Raw genomic sequence first — 13,893 nt, forward strand, 5'->3', positions numbered from 1 at the left:
CTCTGGTGACAGTCCCCAGTGTTGGTGTAGTTTCTGTCCGTGATGCCACTGCTACCAAACCTGTCCCTCTGGTCTCCGTCAAGGTTCAGGTAAATATACACTACATAGCTGGGACATTTCGTTTGATTCATGGGAATAGTTCTTTAAATGTCATTTTTATTTGGCGCTTTCAGTTGACTGTGACTCTTCCGTTGATAATCTTAGTTTGAATGTTGTTCTATCATAGGCTGATGGTACTGTCCTCATGGAGAATGGGATATTACGTGCTGTTGTTAATAAGGATGGATGCCTGGCTTCCTTGTACCTGGTCGAGACTAACAGGTAAAATCCCGTCCTCAGAAGGCGCGTTCACACTGCACCTCAGCCCTGTGGCTAAGAGCCTCCTCAGCCCTGTGGCTAAGAGCCTCCTCAGCCCTGTGGCTAAGAGCCTCCTCAGCCCTGTGGCTAAGAGCCTCCTCAGCCCTGTGTCTAAGAGCCTCCTCAGCCCTGTGTCTAAGAGCCTCCTCAGCCCTGTGGCTAAGAGCCTCCTCAGCCCTGTGTCTAAGAGCCTCCTCAGCCCTGTGTCTAAGAGCCTCCTCAGCCCTGTGTCTAAGAGCCTCCTCAGCCCTGTGTCTAAGAGCCTCCTCAGCCCTGTGTCTAAAGAGCCTCCTCAGCCCTGTGTCTAAGAGAGCCTAAGAGCCCTCAGCCCTGTGTCTAAGAGCCTCCTCAGCCCTGTGTCTAAAGAGCCTAAGAGCCCTCAGCCCTGTGTCTAAGAGCCTCCTCAGCCCTGTGTCTAAGAGCCTCCTCAGCCCTGTGGCTAAGAGCCTCCTCAGCCCTGTGTCAGCCCCTCAGCCCTGGCTAAGAGCCTCCTCAGCCCTGTGTCTAAAGAGCCTCCTCAGCCCTCAGCCCTGTCTAAGAGCCTCAGCCCTCAGCCCTGTGTCTAAGAGCCTCCTCAGCCCTGTGTCTAAGAGCCTCCTCAGCCCTGTGTCTAAGAGCCTCAGCCCTGTCTAAGAGCCCTCAGCCCTGTGGCTAAGAGCCTCCTCAGCCCTGTGGCTAAGAGCCTCAGCCCTCTAAGAGCCCTGTGTGGCTAAGAGCCTCAGCCCTCTAAGAGCCCTCAGCCCTGTGGCTAAGAGCCCCCTCAGCCCTGTGGCTAAGAGCCTCCTCAGCCCTGTGGCTAAGAGCCTCCTCAGCCTTGGGCTAAGGGGGATTTTAGCCCGGGGCTAACCGAGTGTTCACACTTGCACATTCTAAAGTGGGCTAGGATCAATCTTATCCCAGGGCTATCTGGCCCTGCTCCGGAGTAGGAACACAGAAACACTGTGCTAAAATAGCCCGTGTGAAACGGGATCAAGAACAACACAGAATTTTCACTGTCCAATCACAAAAGCGTCACTTTCACTTAATTTGCATATGCCTGTGATGCGTTCTGCACGCTATTTTAATAAAGACATTTATACTATTTCATCCTTCCATCTGAAGACAAAATCCTCCCAGAAAAAAACAGTTGCTATGCAGGCAGGCTAACATCTTCTCACTTAGTCAACTGAAACTCTACAGCGGGAAGGGTTAGAAACCTGCCTATTTTCCTCAATTACGTAATGTCACGATTCCAAAGCTATACGATGTTACAGGAAACAAGTTCATTACCTCACATCTTGAAAAAGATTTGCAATGTTGCCCAATTGACTTGAGCTAGCGCCCAGCAGGACATTGACAACGCATGGGCAACGTACACAATGGGCGTCAATACGATTTCAATGGAGTATCGCATCTCCTCAAAATTAAAGTATCTCTGTACAGGATCGCATTTTAGACATCTCGACACCAAGGTTTATACAAACCATCACTGTTGGAAACAAAATGTTATGCTAGAACCAAAAGGACATATTGTGTTCAATGCTTATAACCAGTCCCCCAGTGTCTGGTCTGGAGCGTGAAGTCACTAGCTCTGCTGGTCGCCTACTGCATAGCAACCTAGCGGTGCCAAAAGCCCTGGTCTGTCCTGGAACTCCTATGTAAATGACGATCTGCAGAACGGCCAAACCCCCCAAAATGTGAAGGCTGCTTTGGGCTCTAAAATGTGTTTATTATGGTCAAGTTCGATCCACACGTGAATTTTTTTAAAGTTCGCTACAAATGTAGATATTTATTTAAAAGTGATCCATTCTGACTACTAAATTTGACCTCACACGGACAGGACCATGTGCTGACACAGAACAATCACAGGCTACAAGGAGGTTCTCTGTCAGGATGGAAATAACTACATCGACCATGATCCTTTGCTAGTTATGGCCACTTTCACCATGATCATTAGCAATTTTTGGGTGCCATTCAGCTTCATATTCAAATACTTTCGGCTTACTTACAAGCCCTTAACCAACAATGCAGTTCAAGAAATAGAGTCAAGAAAAATATTTACTAAATTAACTAAAGTAAAAAAAAAAAATAATAATAAAAAAGTTACACAATAAAATAACGAGGCTATATACAGGGGTTACCGGTACCAAGTGAGGTTAGAGGTAATTTGTACATGTAGGTAGGGGTGAAGTGTGGGGGGGGTCAATATCCGGATGGCAATTTGATTAATTGTTCAGCAGTCTTATGGCTTGGGGGTAGAAGCTGTTAAGGAGCCTCTTGGTCCTAGACTTGGTGCTCTGGTACCGCTTGCCGTGCGGTACCAGAGAGAACAGGCTATGACTTGGGGGTAGAAGCTGTTAAGGAGCCTCTTGGTCCTAGACTTGGCACTCTGGTATCGCTTGCCGTGCGGTAGCAGTCTATGACTTGGGTGACTGGAGTCTTTGATAATGTTTTGGCCCTTCCTCTGACACCGCCTAGTATATAGGTCCTGGATGGCAGGAAGCTTAGCTTCAGTGATGTACTGAGCCGAACGCACTACCCTCTGTAGCGCCTTACAGTCGGATGCCGAGCAGTTGCCATAACAGGCGGTGATGCAACCGGTCAGGATACTCTCGATGGTGCAGCTGTAGAACTTGGGGACCCCATACCAAATCTTCATGTTTTCACCATCTACTTGTTTTAATGGCTATGGTTATAACATTGGTGGCGTGACAGAGATACAATGTTGGTCACACACACACTCACACACACACAGCGAGAATGAAACCGTTCTCTCTCTCTCTCTGTGTTCCAGAGAGGCGATATCTCACGGTTGCAGTGGGAACCAGTTTGTGCTGTTTGATGATGTTCCTCTGTACTGGGACGCCTGGGACGTGATGGACTACCACCTACAGACACGGTGAGAGAAACATCCTGTTTCCTGTTCTCATCAGGCTGGCCGATACAACGGGGTCGTGTTCATTAGGACTCACCCCTCGTAGCCTGGTTCCTCTCCACCCGGCACAGCCAGAAGAGGACTGGCCACCCCTCGTAGCCTGGTTCCTCTCCAACCGGCACAGCCAGAAGAGGACTGGCCACCCCTCGTAGCCTGGTTCCTCTCCACCCGGCACAGCCAGAAGAGGACTGGCCACCCCTCGTAGCCTGGTTCCTCTCCACCCGGCACAGCCAGAAGAGGACTGGCCACCCCTCGTAGCCTGGTTCCTCTCCACCCGGCACAGCCAGAAGAGGACTGGCCACCCCTCGTAGCCTGGTTCCTCTCCACCCGGCACAGCCAGAAGAGGACTGGCCACCCCTCGTAGCCTGGTTCCTTCGTAGCCTGGTTCCTCTCCAGCCTGGTTCCTCTCTACCCGGCACAGCCAGAAGAGGACTGGCCACCCCTCGTAGCCTGGTTCCTCTCCACCCGGCACAGCCAGAAGAGGACTGGCCACCCTCGTAGCCTGGTTCCTCTCCACCCGGCACAGCCAGAAGAGGACTGGCCACCCCTCGTAGCCTGGTTCCTCTCCACCCGGCACAGCCAGAAGAGGACTGGCCACCCCTCGTAGCCTGGTTCCTCTCTAGGTTTCTTCCTAGGTTTTGGCCTTTCTAGGGAGTTTTTCCTAGCCAACGTGCTTCTACATCTGCATTGCTTGCTGTTTGGGGTTTTAGGCTGGGTTTCTGTACAGCACTTTGAGATATCAGCTGACGTACAAAGGGCTTTATAAATACATTTGATTTGATTGGACAAGTTCAGATAATCCCTCCCTGTTCGGGCAGTTTGGAGCCTACTGAACTCAGCCAAGTATATGTAGTTAGTTTGTCTGTCAGGCCAGAGTGCCAGTACATGTAGTTAGTTTGTCTGTCAGGGCAGAGTGCCAGTATATGTAGTTAGTTTCTCTGTCAGGCCACAGTGCCAGTACATGTAGTTAGTTTGTCTGTCAGGCCACAGTGCCAGTACATGTAGTTAGTTTGTCTGTCAGGCCAGAATGCCAGTATATGTAGTTAGTTTCTCTGTCAGGCCACAGTGCCAGTACATGTAGTTAGTTTGTCTGTCAGGCCAGAGTGCCAGTACATGTAGTTAGTTTGTCTGTCAGGCCACAGTGCCCGTGTGTCCTCTATTGGAAGCCGGCGGTGGAAGTGTAGTGTCCGGCCCAGGTGTCATCTTCAGAGGGTCTAATCCTAACCTTAACCCCTGACCTCTAACTTCCCTATAGGAAGCCGGTAGTAGAGGTGGTGTCTCCTGTCCAGATAGCATCTCCAGGGGGTATAACTCTGACCTCTGACCTTCCTATAGGAAGCCGGTAGTAGAGGTGGAGTCTCCTGTCCAGGCCTCATCTCCAGGGGGTCTAACTCTGACCTCTGACCTTCCTATAGGAAGCCTGTAGTAGAGGTGGTGTCTCCTGTCCAGATAGCATCTCCAGGAGGACTGAGAGGCAGTGTGACCTTCACTCTCAGAATCAGTGATAAGAGCACCATCACCCAGGAGATCATCCTGGATGCCATGTGTCCTTATATCAAGTTCAACACTCAGGTACTGTAGACACCATGTGTCCTTATCAAGTTCAACACTCAGGTACTGTAGATACCATGTGTCCATATCAAGGTAAATACTCAGGTACTGTTGACACCATGTGTCCATATCAAGGTAAATACTCAGGTACTGTTGACACCATGTGTCCTTACATCAAGGTAAATACTCAGGTACTGTAGACACCATGTATCCTTATCAAGGTAAATACTCAGGTACTGTAGACACCATGTGTCCTCATATCAAGGTAAATACTCAGGTACTGTAGACACCATGTGTCCTTAAATATCAGGTAGGTGAACCATGTGTCCTTATCAAGGTAAATACTCAGGTACTGTAGACACCATGTGTCCTTATCAAGGTAAATACTCAGGTACTGTAGACACCATGTGTCCTTATGTCAAGTTCAACACTCAGGTACTGTAGACACCATGTGTCCTTATCAAGGTAAATACTCAGGTACTGTAGACACCATGTGTCCTTATGTCAAGTTCAACACTCAGGTACTGTAGATACCATGTGTCCTTATCAAGGTAAATACTCAGGTACTGTAGACACCATGTGTCCTCATATCAAGGTAAATACTCAGGTACTGTAGATACCATGTGTCCTTATCAAGGTAAATACTCAGGTACTGTAGACACCATGTGTCCTTATCAAGGTAAATACTCAGGTACTGTAGACACCATGTGTCCTTATGTCAAGTTCAACACTCAGGTACTGTAGACACCATGTGTCCTTATCAAGGTAAATACTCAGGTACTGTAGACACCATGTGTCCTTATCAAGGTAAATAATCAGGTACTATAGACACCATGTGTCCTTATCAAGGTAAATACTCAGGTACTGTAGACACCATGTGTCCTTATCAAGTTAAATACTCAGGTACTGTAGACACCATGTGTCCTTATCAAGGTAAATACTCAGGTACTGTAGACACCATGTGTCCTTATCAAGGTAAATACTCAGGTACTATAGACACCATGTGTCCTTATCAAGGTAAATACTCAGGTACTTGACAGAGATTACTGTTAACACTTCATATGCATTTGCAAAGTATAAAAAAGTTAATCTGCCAGAATCTTGCCTTTCGGTAATCAACTTTTCCATATCTGACTCAGAAAAGATGTTCAATCTTTAAATCTACTACTATGGAGATGTTTATTATAATGCTGTTGGAATGTTTTCCTCCAGGTTGTTTGTTGTAATGTCAGCCACCTTCTCCCAGTTCATAATGTTGTTTATTCCAGGTGGAGTGGTTTCAGTCCCATAATGTTGTTTATTCCAGGTGGAATGGTTTCAGCCCCATAATGTTGTTTATTCCAGGTGGAATGGTTTCAGCCCCATAATGTTGTTTATTTCAGGTGGAATGGTTTCAGCCCCATAATGTTGTTTATTCCAGGTGGAATGGTTTCAGTCTCATATTGTTGTTTATTCCAGGTGGAGTGGTTCGAGTCCCATAAGTTCCTGAAGGTAGAGTTCCCAGTGAGGGTGAGGAGCCCCAACGCCACCTATGAGATCCAGTTTGGACACCTGCAGAGACCCACACACAGGAACACGAGCTGGGACTGGGCACGCTTCGAGGTACCAATAACATCTTTTATACAGCCTTTTTGACATCAACAATTATCACAAGAGCTTTACAGTAACCAGCCTAGACACCAAAGAGCTTTACAGTAACCAGCCTAGACACCAAAGAGCTTTACAGTAACCAGCCTAGACCCCAAAGAGCTTTACAGTAACCAGCCTAGACCCCAAAGAGCTTTACAGTAACCAGCCTAGACCCCAAAGAGCTTTACAGTAACCAGCCTAGACCCCAAAGAGCTTTACAGTAACCAGCCTAGACACCAAAGAGCTTTACAGTAACCAGCCTAGACCCCAAAGAGCTTTACAGTAACCAGCCTAGACCCCAAAGAGCTTTACAGTAACCAGCCTAGACCCCAAAGAGCTTTACAGTAACCAGCCTAGACCCCAAAGAGCTTTACAGTAACCAGCCTAGACCCCAAAGAGCTTTACAGTAAACCAGCCTAGTCCCCCAAAGAGCTTTACAGTAAACCAGCCTAGTCCCCCAAAGAGCTTTACAGTAAACCAACCTCGTTCCCCAAAGAGCTTTACAGTAACCAGCCTATTCCCCCAAAGAGCTTTACAGTAACCAGCCTAGTCCCCCAAAGAGCTTTACAGTAACCAGCCTAGACCCCAAAGAGCTTTACAGTAACCAGCATAGTCCCCCAAAGAGCTTTACAGTAACCAGCATAGTCCCCCAAAGAGCTTTACAGTAACCAGCATAGTCCCCCAAAGAGCTTTACAGTAACCAGCCTAGTCCCCCAAAGAGCTTTACAGTAACCAGCATAGTCCCCCAAAGAGCTTTACAGTAACCAGCCTAGTCCCCCAAAGAGCTTTACAGTAACCAGCATAGTCCCCCAAAGAGCTTTACAGTAACCAGCCTATTCCCCAAAGAGCTTTACAGTAACCAGCCTATTCCCCCAAAGAGCTTTACAGTAACCAGCCTAGACCCCAAAGAGCTTTACAGTAACCAGCCTATTCCCCCAAAGAGCTTTACAGTAACCAGCCTAGACCCCCCAAACTGAATGACATAAATAACCCATCTGCTAAAGCATTGTTTTGTGGTCCTATAACAATAGAATAATTCTCCTTCCTAGCCACAAACAGATTCCCTTTGGACTGCTACTGAATGACATAAATAACCCTGTGAGTCTCTGCAGTTTAACAAATTAACTCCCCTTAGAGATTATTGTTTTGCTGGTCCTATAACAATAGAATAACAGCATTCTCCTTCCTAGGTTTGTGGGCCACAAATGGGCAGACCTATCAGAGCACGGCATTCTTTCAACAACAGGATAGTGGGTCTCTGCTGTTAACATAACAGTAAATATGGATACTGACATAGTTAACATAACAGTTCAACAACAGGAACACCATAGTTAACATAACAGCATTCTTTCAACAACTCTGTGAGTCTGACAATATATTGCAGTTTAACAAATTGGAAGTGGGACATAGCTAACAGTTAACAGAGCATGGTGTTAGTTCAACAGCATTCTTTCAACAACAGGATAGTGGGTTCCGCGTATTACTGACATAGTTAACATAACAGCATTCTTTCTCCTTCCTAAGACTGTTCTTTTATTTTTCTTCTTAAAAGACTGCGAGCTCCTAAGTCTCCTGATGCCAACGCTGACATGGGCAGTCATCAGTTCACCTACGCTGTCATGCCACACACAGGTGAGGTACTTTTGATCTTTATAACATTTTAATTTTCATTTATTTTTTAAGTTGAATGTTTATTTGCCATGTGTAATGAAGACATTGGAAATCTTACTCAGCACCAAGCTCTCGTGAAACAATACAAACACAATCAGCAAACAAGGAAAACTGAAAAACAACTTGCTTCAGCAAACAAGGTTAATGCAAATCTGTGCAAATTTGAATAGTTAAAGTCAAAGTTTTCAAGAATTTGAAAAAGAAGATGTGACGTTGGTTTGCTTCAGCTCAGTTTTGAGTGGAAGTAGTGGTTTTTTGTTACTGTTGGTTGGTTATTTTATGCAAATCTGTGCAAATTTGAATAGTTAAAGTTGACAAAGTTTTCAAGAATTTGAAGTTCGGATAGCCAGAAGATGTGAACGTTGGTTTGGTCAGTGGCTGTGGTCAGTGGCTGTGGTCAGTAGCTGTGGTCAGTAATTGTGTGGTTGTGGTCAGTAGTTATGGTCTGTAGTCAGTAGCTTAGTTTAATCATGACAGGCCCAGGTGGCAAAAAATATTTCCCTTAAAATTAAAATATATTTTGTTGGTAAGGCTGTGTGTTAATATTGCTGTAACAACAGAGCAGAAGCTCATCTAAGGCCACATTTGAAGCTGTTACCAGAGAATATAGCCAATACATTCAGCACCGTGGACGGCGGTCAGAAATGAACCCATATAAGTCGATCAGCACCACGGAAAGCGGTCAAAAACACCCTATTTTATCTGCAAATAATAGGCAATAGCCTATATTATAAAACAGTAATATATAGATCAATCTCTTGACAGAAACACAGCTAATGACCCAGTACATGCTCACTGATGTTATGCACAGCAGCAGAACTGACATACCTGTATTTCAAATGATCTGCCTCCTGCAGAGGCCCTGTAGCAAAAACACCAGCAAATCAATGAAGCATTCAAACTGATTGCTTAGATGGCAGCATGCCTTTTAACAGTATATGATGTGTATGTGCTTACTATTATTCTTAAAGCCTAGTTAAACGTATTGGCTACGATGACAATGAAATGGCTCATTGGCCGTGCACCAGAACATGGCTTCCTATGACAGATCCAGCATAGTCGTAGATTGATAAGCAATATAAATTAATTTCAATAAAGCTTGATTTATATAGGCTGTCTGGGTAGCCTGCCCTGTAACAATTTAAGCTTGGTCATCTATGAATATTTGAACATCTTGGCCATGTTCTGTTATAATCTCCACCCGGCACAGCCAGAAGAGGACTGGCCACCCCACATAGCCTGGTTCCTCTCTAGGTTTCTTCCTAGGTTTTGGCCTTTCTAGGGAGTTTTTCCTAGCCACCGTGCTTCTACACCTGCATTGCTTGCTGTTTGGGGTTTTAGGCTGGGTTTCTGTACAGCACTTTGAGATATCAGCTGATGTACGAAGGGCTATATAAATACATTTGATTTGATTTGATACTCACTCATTTGATTGGTATTCGACGGGCCTTGCTAAGTCGTTGACTATGGCATTCATATCCATGGTGTTTTCAATGGACAGAATGGCCAACCCACTCAGTCTCTCCTGTCCCAAGCTGCTGCTCAGGTTTGAATTATCTTCAGTTTGGAAAAGGAGTGCTCGGCACTGGCTCATAAAAAGGAGCATCGCTGTAACCACTTCCCCAAATGTAGCAGGGACTGAATTGTAATCCACAATGAGCATCTTGGCCAGGTCTCTCACTGTAGTGTGCTTTGCTATTTCCTTCTTAAAACAGGCCCTGAAAGAGAGTAATTGTCCAGGGAAGCTTGCTGATATATCTTTGCTGTAATGTTCAGCCAGCCGGCTGGCGTTCTCATAGACTGCACCATCATCTGCGTTGGGTAGTGGGATGGATGGAGTCAAACAGACTCAATGTTGCCCGCAGACTTTTAAATGTGTTTGACAGCTAGCTGGTGGATAACGATGTCAAGGTTTGCATTAAAGATGTTGACTCTAAAACTACTCTCCCCATCAGACAGTCGCTCTGTCCTCTATATGAGACCTCTATATGAGAGGGTGGTGAGGGCTCCACTCTTGTGTTGATACGTTGCTGATTTTTTAAATCCGTAATTTTATATTCTCGACTTTCTCTCTCTCTCTTTTTCCCGGCCGTTGTCTCTTGATAGCTAGCTCAACTGTTGCATAAAACGATGACAGATAGAACTTTGGAGAGTATTTGCACAATGAATCCCAGAATGCATTTCATTATCTTAACATGGTATTGAAACTATTGAATAATATGATTTATTTAGCAAATTCATTTGATTTATTGTCATCAATATACTAAAATATCATGCTGACTTATGTAGTGGCAAAAAAAAACATTTTGTTGGTGAAACCATCAGTGGGATCATTTATCATATAGCCTTGTGGTCAGTAGTTGTGGTTAGGAGTTGTGTGGTTTTGTTCTGTAGTTGGGGTCAGTAGCTGTTGTCAGTTGTGTGGTTGTGATCAGTAGTTGTGTGGTTTTGTTCTGTAGTTGTTGTGGTCAGTAGCTGTTGTCAGTTGTGTGGTTGTGATCAGTAGTTGTGTGGTTTTGTTCTGTAGTTGTTGTGGTCAGTAGCTGTTGTCAGTTGTGTGGTTGTGGTCAGTAGTTGTTTGTAGTGTTGCCAACTTAGAGACTTTGTCGCTATGTTTAGCGAGTATTCAAGCCCCTCTAGCAACACATTTTCAAAAAAGCGACAAATCTAGCGACTTTTCCTGGTGTTATTGGAGACTCTGACATGAAAGCACGTATCGTTCTTACTCTTCTCAACGAGCAGCAGGTGCTGCCGTGGGCCCCATCCCCGTCCCAAAGCACTCACAGGCGGCCCAGTCCTCGCGCAGCAGTCCCTCCCAGCTGCAGTCAGAGCAGGAGATGTTCACCCCTCCACGTCTAGACTGCAAATGAATCACGCATGCAGGAAGCAGCCGCTGGCTGATCCCGCCCTGGCTTACAGGGAGGGATGTAAATGTAAAAAAACAAAACAAAAAAATAAAATAAAAAACGAAGTAACTCTGCCAGAGTGTCTCTTTTGGGTCACTTTTGTTGGTCCCAAGCCTGGAGAAAAGAGGAGGGTTGGAATTGTGACATTAAAAAAAGAAGAATGGACAGAAGAATGTTAATTTGTTCTAAAAATATTTAGGGTGTTTTTTACTCACTTTTTGTCTCTCCCACGATGTTATTCCTCTCTCCCATTACATGCACATTACATGCCAATTATGCGATGATGTCATTTAGCGACTTTTAGGACCGCCAATAGCTACATTCCTTACGGAGGAGTTGGCAACACTGCTTGTTTGGTTGTGGTCAGTAGGTGTGTGGTTCAGTGGTCAATAGTTATGGTCTGTGGTTGTGGTCAGTAGTTATGGTCTGTGGTTGTGGTAAGTGGCTGTAGTCAGGAGTTGTGGTCAGTAGGTGTGTGGTTTGGTCAGTAGCTGTGGTTGTGGTCAGTAGTTATGGTCTGTGGTTGTGGTCAGTAGTTGTGGTTGTGGTCAGTAGTTATGGTCTGTGGTTGTGGTCAGTAGTTATGGTCTGTGGTTGTGGTCAGTAGTTGTGGTTGTGGTCAGTAGTTGTGGTTGTGGTCAGTAGTTGTGGTTGTGGTCAGTAGTTATGGTCTGTGGTTGTGGACAGTAGTTATGGTCTGTGGTTGTGGTCAGTAGTTGTGGTTGTGGTCAGTAGTTATGGTCTGTGGTTGTGGACAGTAGTTATGGTCTGTGGTTGTGGACAGTAGTTATGGTCTGTGGTTGTGGACAGTAGTTATGGTCTGTGGTTGTGGACAGTAGTTATGGTCTGTGGTTGTGGTAAGTGGTTGTAGTCAGGAGTTGTGTTCAGTAGTTATGGTCTGTGGTTGTGGACAGTAGTTATGGTCTGTGGTAAGTGGTTGTAGTCAGGAGTTGTGGTCAGTAGTTATGGTCTGTGGTTGTGGTCAGTAGTTATGGTCTGTGGTTGTGGTCAGTAGTTATGGTCTGTGGTTGTGGTCAGTGGTTGTAGTCAGGAGTTGTGGTTGTGGACAGTAGTTATGGTCTGTGGTTGTGGACAGTAGTTATGGTCTGTGGTTGTGGACAGTAGTTATGGTCTGTGGTTGTGGTCAGTAGTTATGGTCTGTGGTTGTGGTCAGTAGTTATGGTCTGTGGTTGTGGTAAGTGGTTGTAGTCAGGAGTTGTGTTCAGTATTTGTGGTCAGTCGGTGTGGTTGTGGTCAGTAGTTATGGTCTGTGGTTGTGGTAAGTGGTTGTAGTCAGGAGTTGTGTTCAGTATTTGTGGTCAGTAGTTGTGGTTGTGGTCAGTAGTTATGGTCTGTGGTTGTGGTAAGTGGTTGTAGTCAGGAGTTGTGTTCAGTATTTGTGGTCAGTAGTTGTGGTTGTGGTCAGTAGTTATGGTCTGTGGCTGTGGTCAGTGGTTGTAGTCAGGAGTTGTGTTCAGTATTTGTGGTCAGTCGGTGTGGTTGTGGTCAGTAGTTATGGTCTGTGGCTGTGGTCAGTGGTTGTAGTCAGGAGTTGTGTTCAGTATTTGTGGTCAGTAGTTATGGTCTGTGGTTGTGGTCAGTAGTTATGGTCTGTGGTTGTGGTCAGTGGCTGTAGTCAGTATTTGTAGTCAGGAGTTGTGGTCAGTATTTGTGGTCAGTCGGTGTGGTAAGAAGTTATGGCCAGATATTGTGGTTGTTGTGATCAGTGATTTTGGTCAGTAGTTGGTTCCTCTCTAGGTTCCTTCCTAGGTTTTGGCCTTTCTAGGGAGTTTTTCCTAGCCACCGTGCTTCTACACCTGCATTGCTTGCTGTTTGGGGTTTTAGGCTGGGTGTCTGTACAGCACTTTGAGACATCAGCTGATGTAAGAAGGGCTATATAAATAAAATTGATTTGATTTGTGATCAGTGATTTTGGTCAGTAGTTGTCGTCAGTAGTAGTGTGGTTCAGTAGTTGTGTGGTTGTGGTCAGTAGTTGTGGTCAGTAGTGTGCTTGTGGTCAGTAGTTATGTGGTTCAGTAGTTATGTGGTTCTGGTCAGTAGTTATGTGGTCAGTAGTTGTGGTCAGTAGTTATGTGGTTGTGGTCAGTAGTTGTGGTCAGTAGTGTGCTTGTGGTCAGTAGGTATGTGGTTCAGTAGTTATGTGGTTCTGGTCAGTAGTTATGTGGTCAGTAGTTGTGGTCAGTAGTTATGTGGTTGTGGTCAGTAGTTGTGGTCAGTAGTGTGCTTGTGGTCAGTGATTGTGGTCAGTAGTGTGATTTTGGTCAGTAGAAGTATGGTTCAGTAGTTGTGTGGTTGTGGTCAGTAGTTGTGGTCAGTAGTGTGATTGTGGTCAGTAGTTATGTGCTTGTGGTCAGTGATTGTGGTCAGTAGTGTGATTTTGATCAGTGGTAGTGTGGTTCAGTAGTTGTGGTTGTGGTCAGTAGTGTGATTTTAGTCAGTAGTAGTGTGGTTCAGTAGTTGTGTGGTTGTGGTCAGTAGTGTGATTGTGGTCAGTAGTTATGTGCTTGTGGTCAGTGATTGTGGTCAGTAGTGTGATTTTGGTCAGTAGTTATGTGGTTCAGTAGTTGGCACTACAGAGGATGGTGCAGACAGCCCACTACATCACTGGGGCCCAGCTCCCTGCCATCCAGGACCTCTATATGAGAGGGTGGTGAGGACAGCCCACTACATCACTGGGGCCCAGCTCCCTGCCATCCAGGACCTCTATATGAGAGGGTGGTGAGGACAGCCCACTACATCACTGGGGCCCAGCTCCCTGCCATCCAGGACCTCTATATGAGAGGGTGGTGAGGACAGCCCACTACATCACTGGGGCCGAGCTCCCTGCCATCCAGGACCTCTATA

The 13,893-nt window shown here is 45.8% G+C and overlaps 1 protein-coding gene across 1 annotated transcript in view; it reads left to right on the top strand.

Annotated features, from left to right (window-relative positions):
- The window catches only part of man2c1 (mannosidase, alpha, class 2C, member 1), a 43,606-nt gene that overhangs the window by 26,447 nt on the left and 3,266 nt on the right, over positions 1–13,893 (top strand). Inside the window, exons 18-24 of the mRNA XM_042327597.1 lie at positions 1–89; positions 227–321; positions 3,131–3,235; positions 4,687–4,843; positions 6,281–6,447; positions 7,642–7,679; positions 7,976–8,083. Of these exons, the coding sequence (XP_042183531.1) occupies positions 1–89; positions 227–321; positions 3,131–3,235; positions 4,687–4,843; positions 6,281–6,447; positions 7,642–7,679; positions 7,976–8,083 (759 nt within the window). The remainder of the gene's footprint in view (positions 90–226; positions 322–3,130; positions 3,236–4,686; positions 4,844–6,280; positions 6,448–7,641; positions 7,680–7,975; positions 8,084–13,893) is intronic.

Source organism: Oncorhynchus tshawytscha, linkage group LG01, assembly GCF_018296145.1.
Source record: "Oncorhynchus tshawytscha isolate Ot180627B linkage group LG01, Otsh_v2.0, whole genome shotgun sequence".
In the NCBI taxonomy this organism is placed as follows: Eukaryota; Metazoa; Chordata; class Actinopteri; order Salmoniformes; family Salmonidae; genus Oncorhynchus; species Oncorhynchus tshawytscha.